The sequence below is a fragment of the Fundulus heteroclitus genome, chromosome 23 (genome assembly GCF_011125445.2).
Source record: "Fundulus heteroclitus isolate FHET01 chromosome 23, MU-UCD_Fhet_4.1, whole genome shotgun sequence".
Lineage (NCBI taxonomy): Eukaryota > Metazoa > Chordata > Actinopteri > Cyprinodontiformes > Fundulidae > Fundulus > Fundulus heteroclitus.
The window spans coordinates 16,709,512-16,722,440 of NC_046383.1; the positions used below are offsets into that span (position 1 = coordinate 16,709,512).

The 12,929-nt window shown below is 40.7% G+C and overlaps 1 protein-coding gene across 2 annotated transcripts; it reads left to right on the top strand.

Annotated features, from left to right (window-relative positions):
• The first annotated feature begins 308 nt into the window (after window positions 1–308).
• Window positions 309–11,936, top strand: si:ch211-114c17.1 (pre-mRNA-processing factor 39). Of its 2 annotated transcripts, none has more exons than XM_036127010.1 (15): window positions 309–404; window positions 1,961–2,217; window positions 2,342–2,467; window positions 2,550–2,668; window positions 4,294–4,461; window positions 4,786–4,966; window positions 6,864–6,968; window positions 7,178–7,310; window positions 7,997–8,151; window positions 9,220–9,346; window positions 9,485–9,756; window positions 9,870–10,054; window positions 10,153–10,227; window positions 11,087–11,246; window positions 11,348–11,936. In XM_036127010.1, the coding sequence occupies exons 1-15, from the start codon at window positions 347–349 to the stop codon at window positions 11,435–11,437; spliced, it is 2,211 nt and encodes a 736-aa protein (XP_035982903.1). In that variant the 5' UTR covers window positions 309–346; the 3' UTR covers window positions 11,438–11,936. The 2 variants fall into 2 exon arrangements, with proteins under 2 accessions (XP_035982903.1, XP_035982904.1); XM_036127011.1 differs by having other exon boundaries at window positions 11,351–11,936.
• Window positions 11,937–12,929: the final 993 nt, after the last annotated feature.

A 12,929-nucleotide genomic window follows, 5' to 3' on the forward strand; every position in this document is an offset into this window, starting at 1 on the left:
AAAATTAGAATTTTATGTTAAGGAAAAATGGCAAGAACAGTGGGACAGAAAAAGTAAAGCTAGATATAGTGTACAAATGAAAGCGGAGGGAAATTAGAATGTTATAGAGTAAAGAAAGGAGGATATGACAAGGATTACAGTACAGGATTTTTGTGAAGAAATGGAAACTATATACACGTTTTTTTATTCTTAAAAAGAACATTTATCTTAGTGTTTTATTTAGTTGTCTGACTTTTTGTTAATCTGCTTTGCCTTGTTTGTAATTGTCTCTACAAGAAGTTGTAATAAAGTATTTTAAAAAAGGAGAATTCCGTCGCGTCCCAGTGACGTCAGTGGTTCTTCCATCATGGCGGCCGAGGGCTGTGAGGAGATGAGCGGCAACGGGGTACCCGAAGAGTCTTCAGGTAGAGTTATTTATAACTTTTCCAGACTAAAGCTGGCTGTGGTTTTACAGACGGGACCTTGACTTTAACCCCGGGTGTTCTGGATGAAACGCGGCGTTGTAGTTTCTTTTAAAAGAGGAGGACATGACAGGCTAGGCTAAGCTACACACAACAGAGCTGTTAAATGACTTCTCTGAAAACTGAGCTAATAAGTGCTTCATCTGACATCTTGCCCGAGAATGCTGCTATTCGGTTTCTTTAAGCAATATCCACATAAGCCCAGTGTGTTTTACAAACATCACTGTTTCGGCTTTCTACCATGTATGAATGGGAAGCTCTGCAGAAATGTCCACATTTGTTATTGTGACATTAAAAGGTTTCTATTTAGAATAAAATAACAAGTGCAGCTCTATTGTCGCTCATCACGAGACGTTTGCTTTTTTATCGTTTGTCTAAAGAAAATCTTGGATTTTTAATGCCAAATAATTCATATTTGGCATATTTAATATTTCAGTATTTTGAGGGAAAAATTTGCTGCCGTTACTTTTTCACGACAGTAGGCAGTATGTATGGAGAAAATGTGTCAACCCCATGTTTTATACATCTTTTACTCTCGTGCATTAAAAAGGAGTTACAAAAATGTGTGTGGGTCTAATGGTGCCGGTAATGGTAACTTAAAATTGGAAGGTTAAAACAAAATGTATATTGGAACAAAACAAAAATCTTATTGTGCAAAACGTGTTTCTTTAGCTCAGACTAACCCCATCCCCTTTTTTTTAAAACTGGAATTTTGGTTAAACCTAACTGGCTGAAAGGCAGATTAATAATCAATGTAAAAGACTAAAACTAACAAAAAGGCCCACATTTGCTTCAGTTTCTACTAAAGACAACAAAATGCAAAATCTTAAAAACAGTGTTAGAGAGTTGTGACATCATCTATCTGTTTGGCATAGGAGCACAACAACCAAAATATATATATATATTTTTTTGTATATGTAAGTACATTTCTATGCTTTAACAAAACCATTTTGTAGATTATCTCAAAGCTGTCCATTTAGTAGTAATAAAAAAAACAAACTGTGAGGTTTGATTTTAGAATCAGGGAGACACCAGTTCATCCGCCAGAGATCAGCATTGGCCAAAGTTCCTGTTTAGTTTGATATTCCACAGGTTCAATACTGAAGAAAAGGATTAACATGTTTTTATCTTTGTATTAAATATATCAAAACCTAGAACATTTGCTGATTTGGGTCTTTAAATCCATAGCATGTACTATGATGATTCTTGTCTTCAGATGAAAGTTAGAGACATGCTTCCCAAAAGGTGGGATTACTTTTATAAATCCTTTATTTTCTGTAATGATAAAATAAGCAGCAGCATTTAAAAAAAAATATGTAAAATGCGTTTTAGTCCTTAGGAGAAAAAAGATTAGGTCAGACCTCAAAGCAGCCAGGGAAAGGCTACCACTGCTCTAGAGTGATTTTCCTCTAGCTCTTACTTTGGAGCACAGCTGGATGAAGTAAAAGAAGATAAAAATCGCCCCATTTAGTAAATTTTCTCTGCTTTTTTTTTTAAAGCCATGGATGTCACCGAGGCTCCACCGCCGCCGCCTCCTCCTCCACCTCCTCCTCCCGAGGCATCAGAAGAAAACGGCGGTGCAGCTGTGGCCCTCGAGGCTCCTGCAGGCCCCGACAACTACTCCGCGGCCCCAGCAGCAGCAGGGAGCGAGGAGGGGGCCCTACCTGCAGACTTCGATCGTCTGTGGAAAGCCACACAAGACAACCCTCAGGACTTCACCAGCTGGACTGATCTGCTCCAGTACTGCGAACATGAGGTGTGTTGTCGGCAAACCGGAGGGAGCTTTTTAGCGGGGAAACAGAACAAATCCAGATTGCCTGTCTCGGTGGTAAAGAGCTACTTCCACCCAGAGCTGGACTTTCTCCACCTCATCTCTCCAGGGTCACGTTGTAGCGTCCCGCAGAGCGCTGGAGGCCTTCCTGGTCCGGTATCCACTCTGCTACGGCTATTGGAAGAAATTTGCTGACCTGGAGCGCCGAGCAGGGGACAACAACAAAGCAGAGGAGGTAAAACTTAAAGGCTTTGATGTGTAATATTCTACACTGTTGTTTCTTTTATTAAGAAAAATAAAATCATATGTTTTGCTAGGTGTGTATCCGCGGCCTTCAAGCTATTCCTTTGAGCGTAGACCTTTGGATCCACTACGTTAATCTGCTGCTGGGAATACTGGACATGAATCTGCCGGATTCAGCAGGACGGATTCGCAGGTAAACTTTCTGTGACGTTTTTAAAATTCATGTTTTCTACACTTCAATCCTCAAAGTTAATGAAATGTTGCATGTTTAGCTCCAAATTGCATTTAATTTCTTTTTGAATATTCTAAGATTCTCTGAGTATGTGTAGGTTGCTGACATTGGCAGCTGCCAAAATTAGGGATTTAGATGCTATCTGAGTCTTTATTATCACTCTAGACTTTGTAAAGCTGTGTTAAACGTAAAATTATTTAAACAGAGAACACTTTTGCTGCACAATGTTGAAAAGTCTGAAAAAGCAGATTTTAGCTTTTATCGTTTTCTGAGTCTGGTGTTTTTGAGTGTAGCAAAATGTTTAGTATTCCGAACATATTTCTTTCTTCCAATTTCTAAAGTTCACACAAACTGCAGTGTTTAAAAAATGTCTTTGATTTTACAGTGATTTATGTTAAAATACTTTGCTTGTGTGCTATTTGTTGTCAGAACGTGAATTTTTAAAATCATTTGGGTTTCGGCTTGTTGACTGAATTCAGTTTCATCTCAAAGCTGTTTTCATCCAATCGAACTTTATTTATAAAGCACTTTAAACACGCATAGACCAAAGGGCTTTACATAAAAAAACAAATATAAACAGTATTGAATTCAGTAATATTAATAAAAACAATATCTGAAAATAAACAGAGAAAAAAACTGGCATAAAATCAACAAATACCAACATCCACTTCATTATTAAAAGCCAAGGTAAAAAAATAGATTTAAAAATGGTGAAAGAGGAAGCCTGCCTGGTATACAGTGGTAAATCATTTCAGAGTTGATTTACCAACTGTATAGACTTTGTAAAGCTGTGTTAAGCGTAAGAGAATATAAACAGTGGTTTACAGTTTTCACACTGGAGACCATTTTAAATTCGGTTAACCTGGGCTGGTCTCTCTTAAGGAGTCTGGTTAGAAAACACACAAAGGATTAAAGCTTCTATATGATTAACTTTTATTTATTCAGCGCCAATTCACATCACATGTCATCTCAAGGCACTTTACAAAGTCAAGTTCAATCAACTGATCCAGACAGATTGGTCCAAAAGATTCCTCTCTAAGGAAACCCAGCAGGTTGCATCAAAGTCTTAACAAGCAGCATTCACTCCTCCTGAAGAAGCGTAGAGCCACAGGGAGAGTCGTCTGTATTGCTGATGGCTTTGCAGCAATCCCTCATACTGAGCATGCATGAAGCGACAGTGGAGAGGATATGTATATATTTCTTGTGCAAATGTTTACAAAGCATGTTTTAGCTCATGAATTATGAAAGCCTGGGGTTTTATTTGGGTATAAAAATATGAAATATCACCTTTTTTTCATAGTTACAGACATATCAACACCAGTGGATTACATGTGCCTCTGGCAGGCTTCGGTGAAACCTACATATAATGACATGTTTTCAAGCAGTGAAAGGTTAATATTCTCTGAAATTCAAAATATTATGAAAGCTTCCATAAAACATCTAGAAACTTGAGCCTAGGAAGTTGGAAGTTTTTTTAATTATAAATCTGTAGGAACCATCAGAGCAGGAAATGGTCATAATAATAAAAATACATGTATATAATAACAACAGTGCTGCTCTTTTTTTCTTTGGTTTAACATCTTCAGCGTTTTCGAGAAAGCTGTTGCAGCATGCGGTTTGGACTTCCACTCGGACCGTCTCTGGGATCTCTACATGGAGTGGGAAAAGGAGCAGGGCAACATGAGGAACGCAGCGGCCGTCCTGGACAGAGTGCTCAGAGTTCCCACCCAGCTCTACAGCTCCCACTACGAAAAGTAAGACCACCTGAGCTCAGTGGACGAAATACTGACGTACAGGTTTCTTTAAAGGGGGCAAGGTGGAGACGTTATCAATAAAAACCTTTATTTAAAGTAGAGGTTTGCCTAAAAAAGATGAACTGGAGATGAATTAGTTTTTTCAAGCATTTAACGATGAATTACGGCAGGAACGTTAGAAGATGCTGCCAATTACAGAAGCGCCTAAAGTCTGCGTCGGAAAGCCAAAGCTTCGCAGAGATCAGAAATCTGCCTCAATACGTTGATCGCTTTCATCCCGGAGTTTTTTTTTTTTTTTGAATTCCCCATCCCTCCACCTGCCAGATTGAAAGAGCACCTGAACAGCCAGCCGCCTAAAGACGTGCTCTCCTCTGAGGAGTACGAGGAGCTGAGGGCGTCGTGCCGGCAGAGCCAGAAGGCAGAGCGCGCCGAACAGGCCCAGGAGGCGGAGGAGGAGAGGCCGCCGGGGGAGGAAGAGCCCGCTACGCCCGAGGGAGCAGACTCAGTGAGTTATGAACACCTGGCTTGAGTTACTAACTAAGTTTAAATGCATGGTTCTGACTAGAAGAAAGCCTTTATGAGACTCAACCATCAGTTTCCTGATCAATAATAGGAAACCTCTGGGTCCTTGGAGCCTGAGCTCCTAAAAAGTGAATTTAATTAACCGTTTAATTGGGAGCACCGTTCCATCGAAGCTGCTCGCCACCGCGCACTGCATCAGGATTCAGCGCGCACAGCAAACCTAGGCAGCGCAGAAAATAAATCCAACACTGCAAAAACGGAACTAAAAATAAGTAAAATGTTCTTAAAATTGATGCATTTTTCCTTGATTTGAGCAGGTAAGTAAGATGATCTGCCAATAGAATAAGATTTATGCACTTAAAATAGGAACAACTCATCTTCATCATCTTATTTCAAGCGCGTTATATCTAATTATCTTATTTTAGGGGTAAAAATACTCATTCCATTGGCAGATAATCTTATTTACCTGCTCAAATCTAGGACAAAAACACAAATTTTAAGAACATTTTACTTATTTTTAGATCAGTTTTTGCAGTGAAGCTGAACTATAAACAACATAATAATAAACCAGGTTATTTTGTACCATTTTGAAACTCTGGTGAGATGTTCCACGTCCCGCTGTGTGTGCGGCAGGTGCTGATCAGAGCAAACCGCTGATTGGTGGGTGGGGCAGACGCCTTATCGTTGGGCAGGTGGTGGTGTGCGTCTTTGTTACTCCTGCTGCATGTCTGCTCTTTGTGTGATCTGCTTTTCTGAGGCCTTGGGTGCCGTTTTTCAACCAATTTGTGATTTTGGCGCTTCATAAATTTGGTTGTTTTTTTGAGCGCTACACCTGCTGGTTATTTCTGGAGCGCTGCTGCTCCGCCGGCATTATCTGCTGCAGCTGGAGTGCTTTGAAGTGCACAGCTTCTGCTGGTTTCTGACCAACCTTCATGTTCTACCTCTGTTTTTGAAAAGCAAATCTGTTTATACGTTTATATGTTTCTTATTTTATGAGCGCATGCCTTAGAACTACAGCATTATATAAATGTATAGTACTTGTACAGCGCTTTGTCAATTCCCACTGGTCAGTCATTCACCCAGTTATGTTTTTGGACTCATCTGAGATTGTAAGTTTTGTTTTTCAACCAATTTGGTTGGTTTTTGAGCGGATTCACACACATTGTAGGCACAGCTGCCCTGGGGCAGACTGACAGAGGCGAGGCTGCAAAGTTCCACATGCTTGTGCTAAATCTCACTGCAGAAAATGGAAATAATTTAATGGCAATAAAATTTTAACTCTGAAAGATGTACATGTCTCTCAGTTCTTCCTTAGTAGAACTGAGAGACATGTACATTACCGGCACCCCTACTCTGACATAAAACATACTATACAGCTCATAAAAAAATCCAAGATTTTTCTCTTTTTCATGTAATCGGGCTAAATCATTTTTATCTAAACTAAGTAATCTAAAATAAATTATTGCTGTAACTTGATTCTTTTAGTAAGCCACGTAACTCGTTATAACCTCAGGTTTTGGACAGGCTAATGTAGCTTCAGTGCCATGTTGCTCACAGAGGTCCGATGAACGCTCAGACATGAAAAATTAGGGGGAACATTGGTTGGGAGTTTGAACAAATGCTGTATTTTTCCACAAGATGGTTATTAATAGTATTTAGTGTTTAAGATGGTATAGGGAGGAAACAATCAGTTTTTCTGTGTTCCTTGTTTTTCTCTCTGTGGGACGATGTTATAAAATCAGAGAGTCCACCAAAAGTCCAAACATTGTCACATTTCCATGGTTGGGTTTACGTTTCCTACAGAAACCTTTTTTTCTAGACCAGTGAGCGATTAATCGTGTAAATGTATAAAATGTCTCTTTTCTTTTCTCTCTGTTCAGGAGGAGCTGATGCAGAAGATAAGAGATCAGGTGTTGCTTCGTAGGGACAAAGTCTACAAAGACAACGAGGACGAGGTCCGGAAGAGGTGGAACTATGAAGATGCTGTGAGTTTCTGCTGGGTTTTTCCTCCGGTTCTTGCCTCCTTTATCGTTATTCTCTCCATCCTTTCAGTGCATCTGTCTAAAAACGTCAGCACAGATTCTGTAACTAAACCTGAATGTGAAAAACAGGAAAAACCGTTGAGTCAAGTTTAGAGTCCTCTGCAGTTGTTGGTTCAAAAAACCCACCAGATTCCCTCGTTATCCTACAACAGATCAAGCGCCCATATTTCCACGTCAGGCCCCTGGACCGCCTCCAGCTCCGAGCCTGGCACTCTTACCTGGACTGGGAGATCGCTGAGCTGAACAGGGACACCAGAGAACCCACACCAGACCAGGACCCACAAGGTGAGAGTGTTAACCCGGCTGTTTCGGATTATAAATCGCTCCGGAATATAAATCGCATCAGTCAGAAAATGCGTCATAAAGAACGGGGGAAAAAACATAAAAGTTGCGGCGGACTATAAGTCGGATTTATTTGGTAATTTATTTCACACAATCCAAGACTAAAAACTGACATTTAATCTGGTAAAACGATTTATTAAATTACACAGCTGCCTCCACAACCGGCTGACTAACATGGAACGATGCTACGTGCTAAGCTAACAGTACAACGCGGATGTTTGAGACCAACATAAAGCTCACGTGCATCAGCGAAGTTGTAAAATGCTGGGACAGTGGACCTTTACGCTAACGCTAGCTGTTATTAGCTCCACGGACAGCCAAGTAACAGGTTCTGGTTTTGTCTGGGTCCTTCGACCTGCTCCACACAACGCGACACTGCGTGAATGATACTGAAACAGTGAAACAACACACACACCTGTTCAGTCCTTGTTGTCAATAAGGTAATGTTTCAATTAAGTGATACAGGAGCAGGATAGTTTTCACACGCCTAGAGTGCACTCTTGTGGCTATAGACGGTAATGTTTACTCCTTGGTTCATGCGGATCAGGATGAATTACCATTTAAAATTGATATATAGTCCGAAAAATACTTTGATGGCTGAACGTTTAACGGCGCTTTTTTTCTAACAGATCCAAACCAGGAAACGACAGAGGAGTCTGAGGTCACAACGCGGCGTCAGGAAGCATCAGATGATGCTGCAGCAGCGCAGGGCGACTACAGAGTCCGCATCCTGTTTGAGCGCTGCCTGATCGCCTGTTGTCTGTACGAGGAGTTCTGGACCAGGGTGAGAAAAATGACTTATCCTCCCTTCTATCCACCTCTGAGATACTTGGACAAACTTTATTGTCACTTTGTATGTACTAGGGCTGAACGATTTTGGAACATAATCTAATTGCGATTTTCTTCTTCTTAATATTGCGATTTAATGCGATTTTTTTATTTTTTTTTCCCAGTTTAAATTTATCATGTCTTTTTAATCATATACAAACAACAAATCAATTTGTTTCCTCGCTGTGCATATTAGTTGCTAAAAGACCCGCAGCGTCTAAACTCTGCCTACAATATATTTCAACCAAAATTGCAATTTTGACTTTTCTCTGCATTAACCACAAGCAACAAAAATGGCCTTTAAATAAAGATGTTTGTAAACAAGGACTATTTTAAACAAGAGCTTTTAATGTTTCTATTAATCAGAATATTATTCAAGAGAACAGCTTTAGTATATTTGGACATTAATCCTTGTTGAACATAAAGTGCAACCAACAAGCAAGTCTATGTATTAAACTGATTGACCTGCACTTAATGCTTTGTATGATTAAATAAACTCTAAAACAAGTAATAAAATTAGATTATCTCACTGCTGCAACTGTCTTCCCTTCCATGTGGAGGCAAACCCACTTTAAACATTTTACCAACACCTAATGGACGTGTCTGATTCCCTGATTGTTACATGATTCCCTGATTGTTACAATTTCCAGACTCTGCGATTTGGAAATTGCGTTTTTTTAAATTGCGATTATATTGAAAATGCGATTAATTGTTCAGCCCTAGTATGTACAGAGTGCATAAAAAACAAAATTTTGTTGCATACGGCTTACGACAATGTAATGAAACTGCAATTTAAATAAAATTTAAATAATTACAGTATAGAGTGCAGCAGTGATAAGAATGTAACAGTGCAGAAGAAAAGCAGTTTTTAAAAAAGTGTGCAGAAGAATGTTCAACCATAATTATAGTGCAAAAAAAAGGCCTTAATCTGAAAGTTCAATGTTGGCAGTGCAAAAATAATGATGCAAAAGGCCATAAAGTTCATCCATTTAATGATGTATTATACCTACCGTCGTGTTTTTAGTATATTCAGTACCTGGAGCCGCAGAGTGTGGAGGAGGCCCGGTCTGTCTACAGGCGAGCCTGTGAGGTCCACCTGCCTAACAAACCCAACATCCACATGCAGTGGGCCACCTTTGAGGAGAGGCATGGTAGGACATGTTCATTTCTGTTCTTGTAAACTTTAAGTTTCAAAGGAAAAAGGATGGTTTATACCACAATGTTTAAATGTAATATTAGGAAAGAAAAGCCCAAAACACATCAGAAAACTTCACGTCCGTCTCCATCAGGTAACCTAACCGAGGCCCGGCGGGTCCTGGAGGCCCTGGAGAAAAGCGTCCCCGGTCTGGCTGTCGTTCGCATCCGCAGGGCCGCTTTAGAGCGACGCGCCGGCCAGCTGGACCAATCAGAGGCCTTGCTGCGAGAGGCGGTGGCCGAGTCCAAAGAGAGGCCGACGCTGCACGCCTTCTACTCCATCAAGCTGGCTCGTCTGCTGCTCAAAGTGTCCAGAGACCCCGACGGCGCCCGCAGAGTTTTACAGGAGGCGCTGGAAATCAGCCCGGTGAGATTACAGATGGAAATAGCTGGCTAGTAGTATGTAGCCTGATGCCTGATGATTATTCTAGTTAAGCTGCTTTTTTAATCCGTATTCTCTATAAATTCGTCTTCCATCAGGATAATGACAAGCTGCACTTGAACCTGTTGGACCTGGAGTCGTCTGGGGACCCCTGGGCTTCAGCCGAGGCGGTGCAGGAGTGTGTGACTCGAGCACTGGCAGCTTCCCTCACCCCACAAGTCAAGTTACTTCTGTCACAGAGAGGCCTCCAGTTCACCGAGGAGTACAGCGACTCTGTTAAGAGGTGCCGCATCGCCGCTTTGATGTGAACATTTCTGATCACGCCGACGGGGGTCTGGTGTGTGGTTTTCCTCTAAAAGCGAAAGTCTGCTGTCTCCGCAGCGTGCTCTCCGTCTACGAGGCGCACCAGAAGCTATTGGACGAGTTGGGAGGAACAAAGAGAGAAGCAGAAAACGGGTGAGAGAGAAAAAAAAAACAGCTTCAGATTATTATTTTGGTGGGAAGCAATGGAGTTCAGTCCAGATTTGCTCCTCTATGTGATGAAAAAGCAAACTTAGAGCCAGAGTGTCACTGGGACGGTTCAGGGAATGGCCTAGTCAAAGTCCACACCTGCAGTCCTCTTAATGAGTCTAAAGAATGACCTTTTTTTTGTCATTTACGTTCAGGAACACTGTCTTGGGATTGGCAATACATATTTAACACTTTATTGGGATATTTTGTGACATTTACTGTCATAATAATAAAAGTAATGATTAAAAGTATTTAAAAAAAGTCCTTGCAGGCTTTTTGGGGTAATGGATTGTATCGTTGTGGCCGTATGTCGCTTCAGTCAAAACCCCACAACCACAAATAAAGCTGACAGGGTTAGAAACATACACTTTAGTTTTAAAAAGTACTCCAGGACCCCAGTTACACTAGGAAGTGTGTTTTTATGGCCAGTCAGCACACCATAATGGATTTTAAGTACATTCTTCAATACACTTATATTTATTGATGTTCATGGCACCGACAGTGGAAAAAAAAACAGTAAAAGTAATTATCCAAACAATACTGTCTGTGTTTGGGCCGACAAAGATCATCAAGTACAATTTATTTAAATTTCCTATCACGATAACAAAATATTCCCGGTAATTAACAATGTTCTCCATCCAGTCTGACTCTGACGCTTCAGACTAGATGTGAGAAGTTGGTTTCCCTTACTGGGTTTCTGGGGTGTGAATACTTTTATCACTGTGAGCTACAAAGATATCTAAAATGTTTCATTGCGTAGCTTCAAAGCAGGGTTCAGATTTAACGTTTGATTCTGGCTCTGAAGGGACGAGGATCCAGAGAAAATGAGCAGAACCGACGACGGCTCTGCTGCTGCTGCTGCGGCCGCAGCGTCGCATGCGGCCATCGCCACGCCGCCGCCTCCTGTGATGGCCGCCGACACGAGCGCGCAGGCCGGATACGGAGCGTACAGCAGCTGGTACCAGGTGGGAGTTCTGACATTTAATGTTTAAAGTTGGAAAAATTATGTGCAACGTGTCTGAAGGAGTTTTAATGACATCAGTTTCTGTCTTTTCGTCTCGTTAAGCAGCCGCAGTACGGCGGCTATGGCGGCTACGGTAACTACGGCTACCAGAACACCTGGAACTACAACCAGGGCTACTATCCGCCCAGTTAGACAGAACCGCAGCTTCTCCAGAGCCAGTCGGGTCCATCAGGGCGACAGACTTAAACTATCAGCCCTGCTGAAACGTATCCCAGCATGCCTCTGCGTCTTCAGCTGGAGGCCGGTCTGGAGGACGGCTCGTTTAACGTCGGGTCTGAGGAGCCGGGGGGGGGGAAGGGAAACCGTGGCAACCATTTTCTGTAAAGTCTCTTGATTTTAATTAAAATTATTTTCGTATTTCTTGTCAAATCAATCCTTTCACTCATGTTTTAAAGTCGCCTGCTTTTATTTAACTTTTTTAATTTTGAACTATTCCTGTCGGCTGTTTTTTTCTTTGTTTGTTTTTTATGTATATAAAAGATGTTGTTTTTTTTAGTGTGTCACATATAAGCTTTTTTAGATTGTACTGCTCAACTCGATATAGGCAGACAGCATCGTTTCTTTACATACCTAGATGTAGAAATATAAGTGTGGAACGTTCTGTGGTAGAAATACAGCCTGTTTGAAAGTCCTCTTCAGTTTCTCCTGGTTTTTTAGCCAAGCTGATGGATTGTTCCTCGTGTTTCCGGTAAATGTTGAGTCTACTTTACTCACAGCAGCCTCTCTGAAGAGCTGATCAGATGGACCACATGGTAGCTAGAGTCCAGTATGAGTTGTGGTGCTGGTTCATTTTGGGATGGATGATGTAGAAAAAAAAAAAGTATATCAATAAAATAGAAATTATATTGATCGATATTGATAATCATCAGCAAATTCAAAACATATTGTAAGTGCAGCCCTGGACATTTTATGCTGTTGCTTAGTGACCTATTTATAGATAAAAAACACTAACACTAGATTCAAGCTCAAACTTTTATTCAACCAACTTTTTACCAAAACTGCAGGTTAAAAAATAAAATAAAAAAAGGAACATGCTCTGTGAACTCTTTGAAGGGGGCGGAGCTTGATGACGGAGCGTTCCTGTGTCTGTGTTGTGATTGGTTAGGATGTAATTACTGTAATATTGACCTACATGGCTAAAAGGAAGAAAAACTGTTTTTAACTTTTTATTGACCCTTTTTTTCCATCATGGATATAAATCTATCCATCGATAATATATTGTTACTGAATTATCGTCCAGCCCTAAGTTCATTAACTCTGGTCCAGTCCAGATCATTTACAGCCCGTTTATAATTAAAGACTTTGTTCAGCTCTCATCCGGTGGAGTGATTTATGTTTTCTACAACGTACGTCCCAAAGTGCTACCACCGCTGGTAACAACGTGAAAAAAGCTTTAACCCCTCTAACTCCAAATGTATCATTTTGATACAAATATTTCTGAGACCTCTACCTCATCAACAAAGTCTGTATTTTTCTGAAAAATACAATTTACAACCTACAAATAAATGTATCTCGCACATCCTTTAAAAAAATGCAGAAAACAAGAACAATTAATTTGTTGGTCTAACGTATCAATTACGCTACACAATTTCAAAGCCAGATTTTTAAAAACCAAAAATATTTC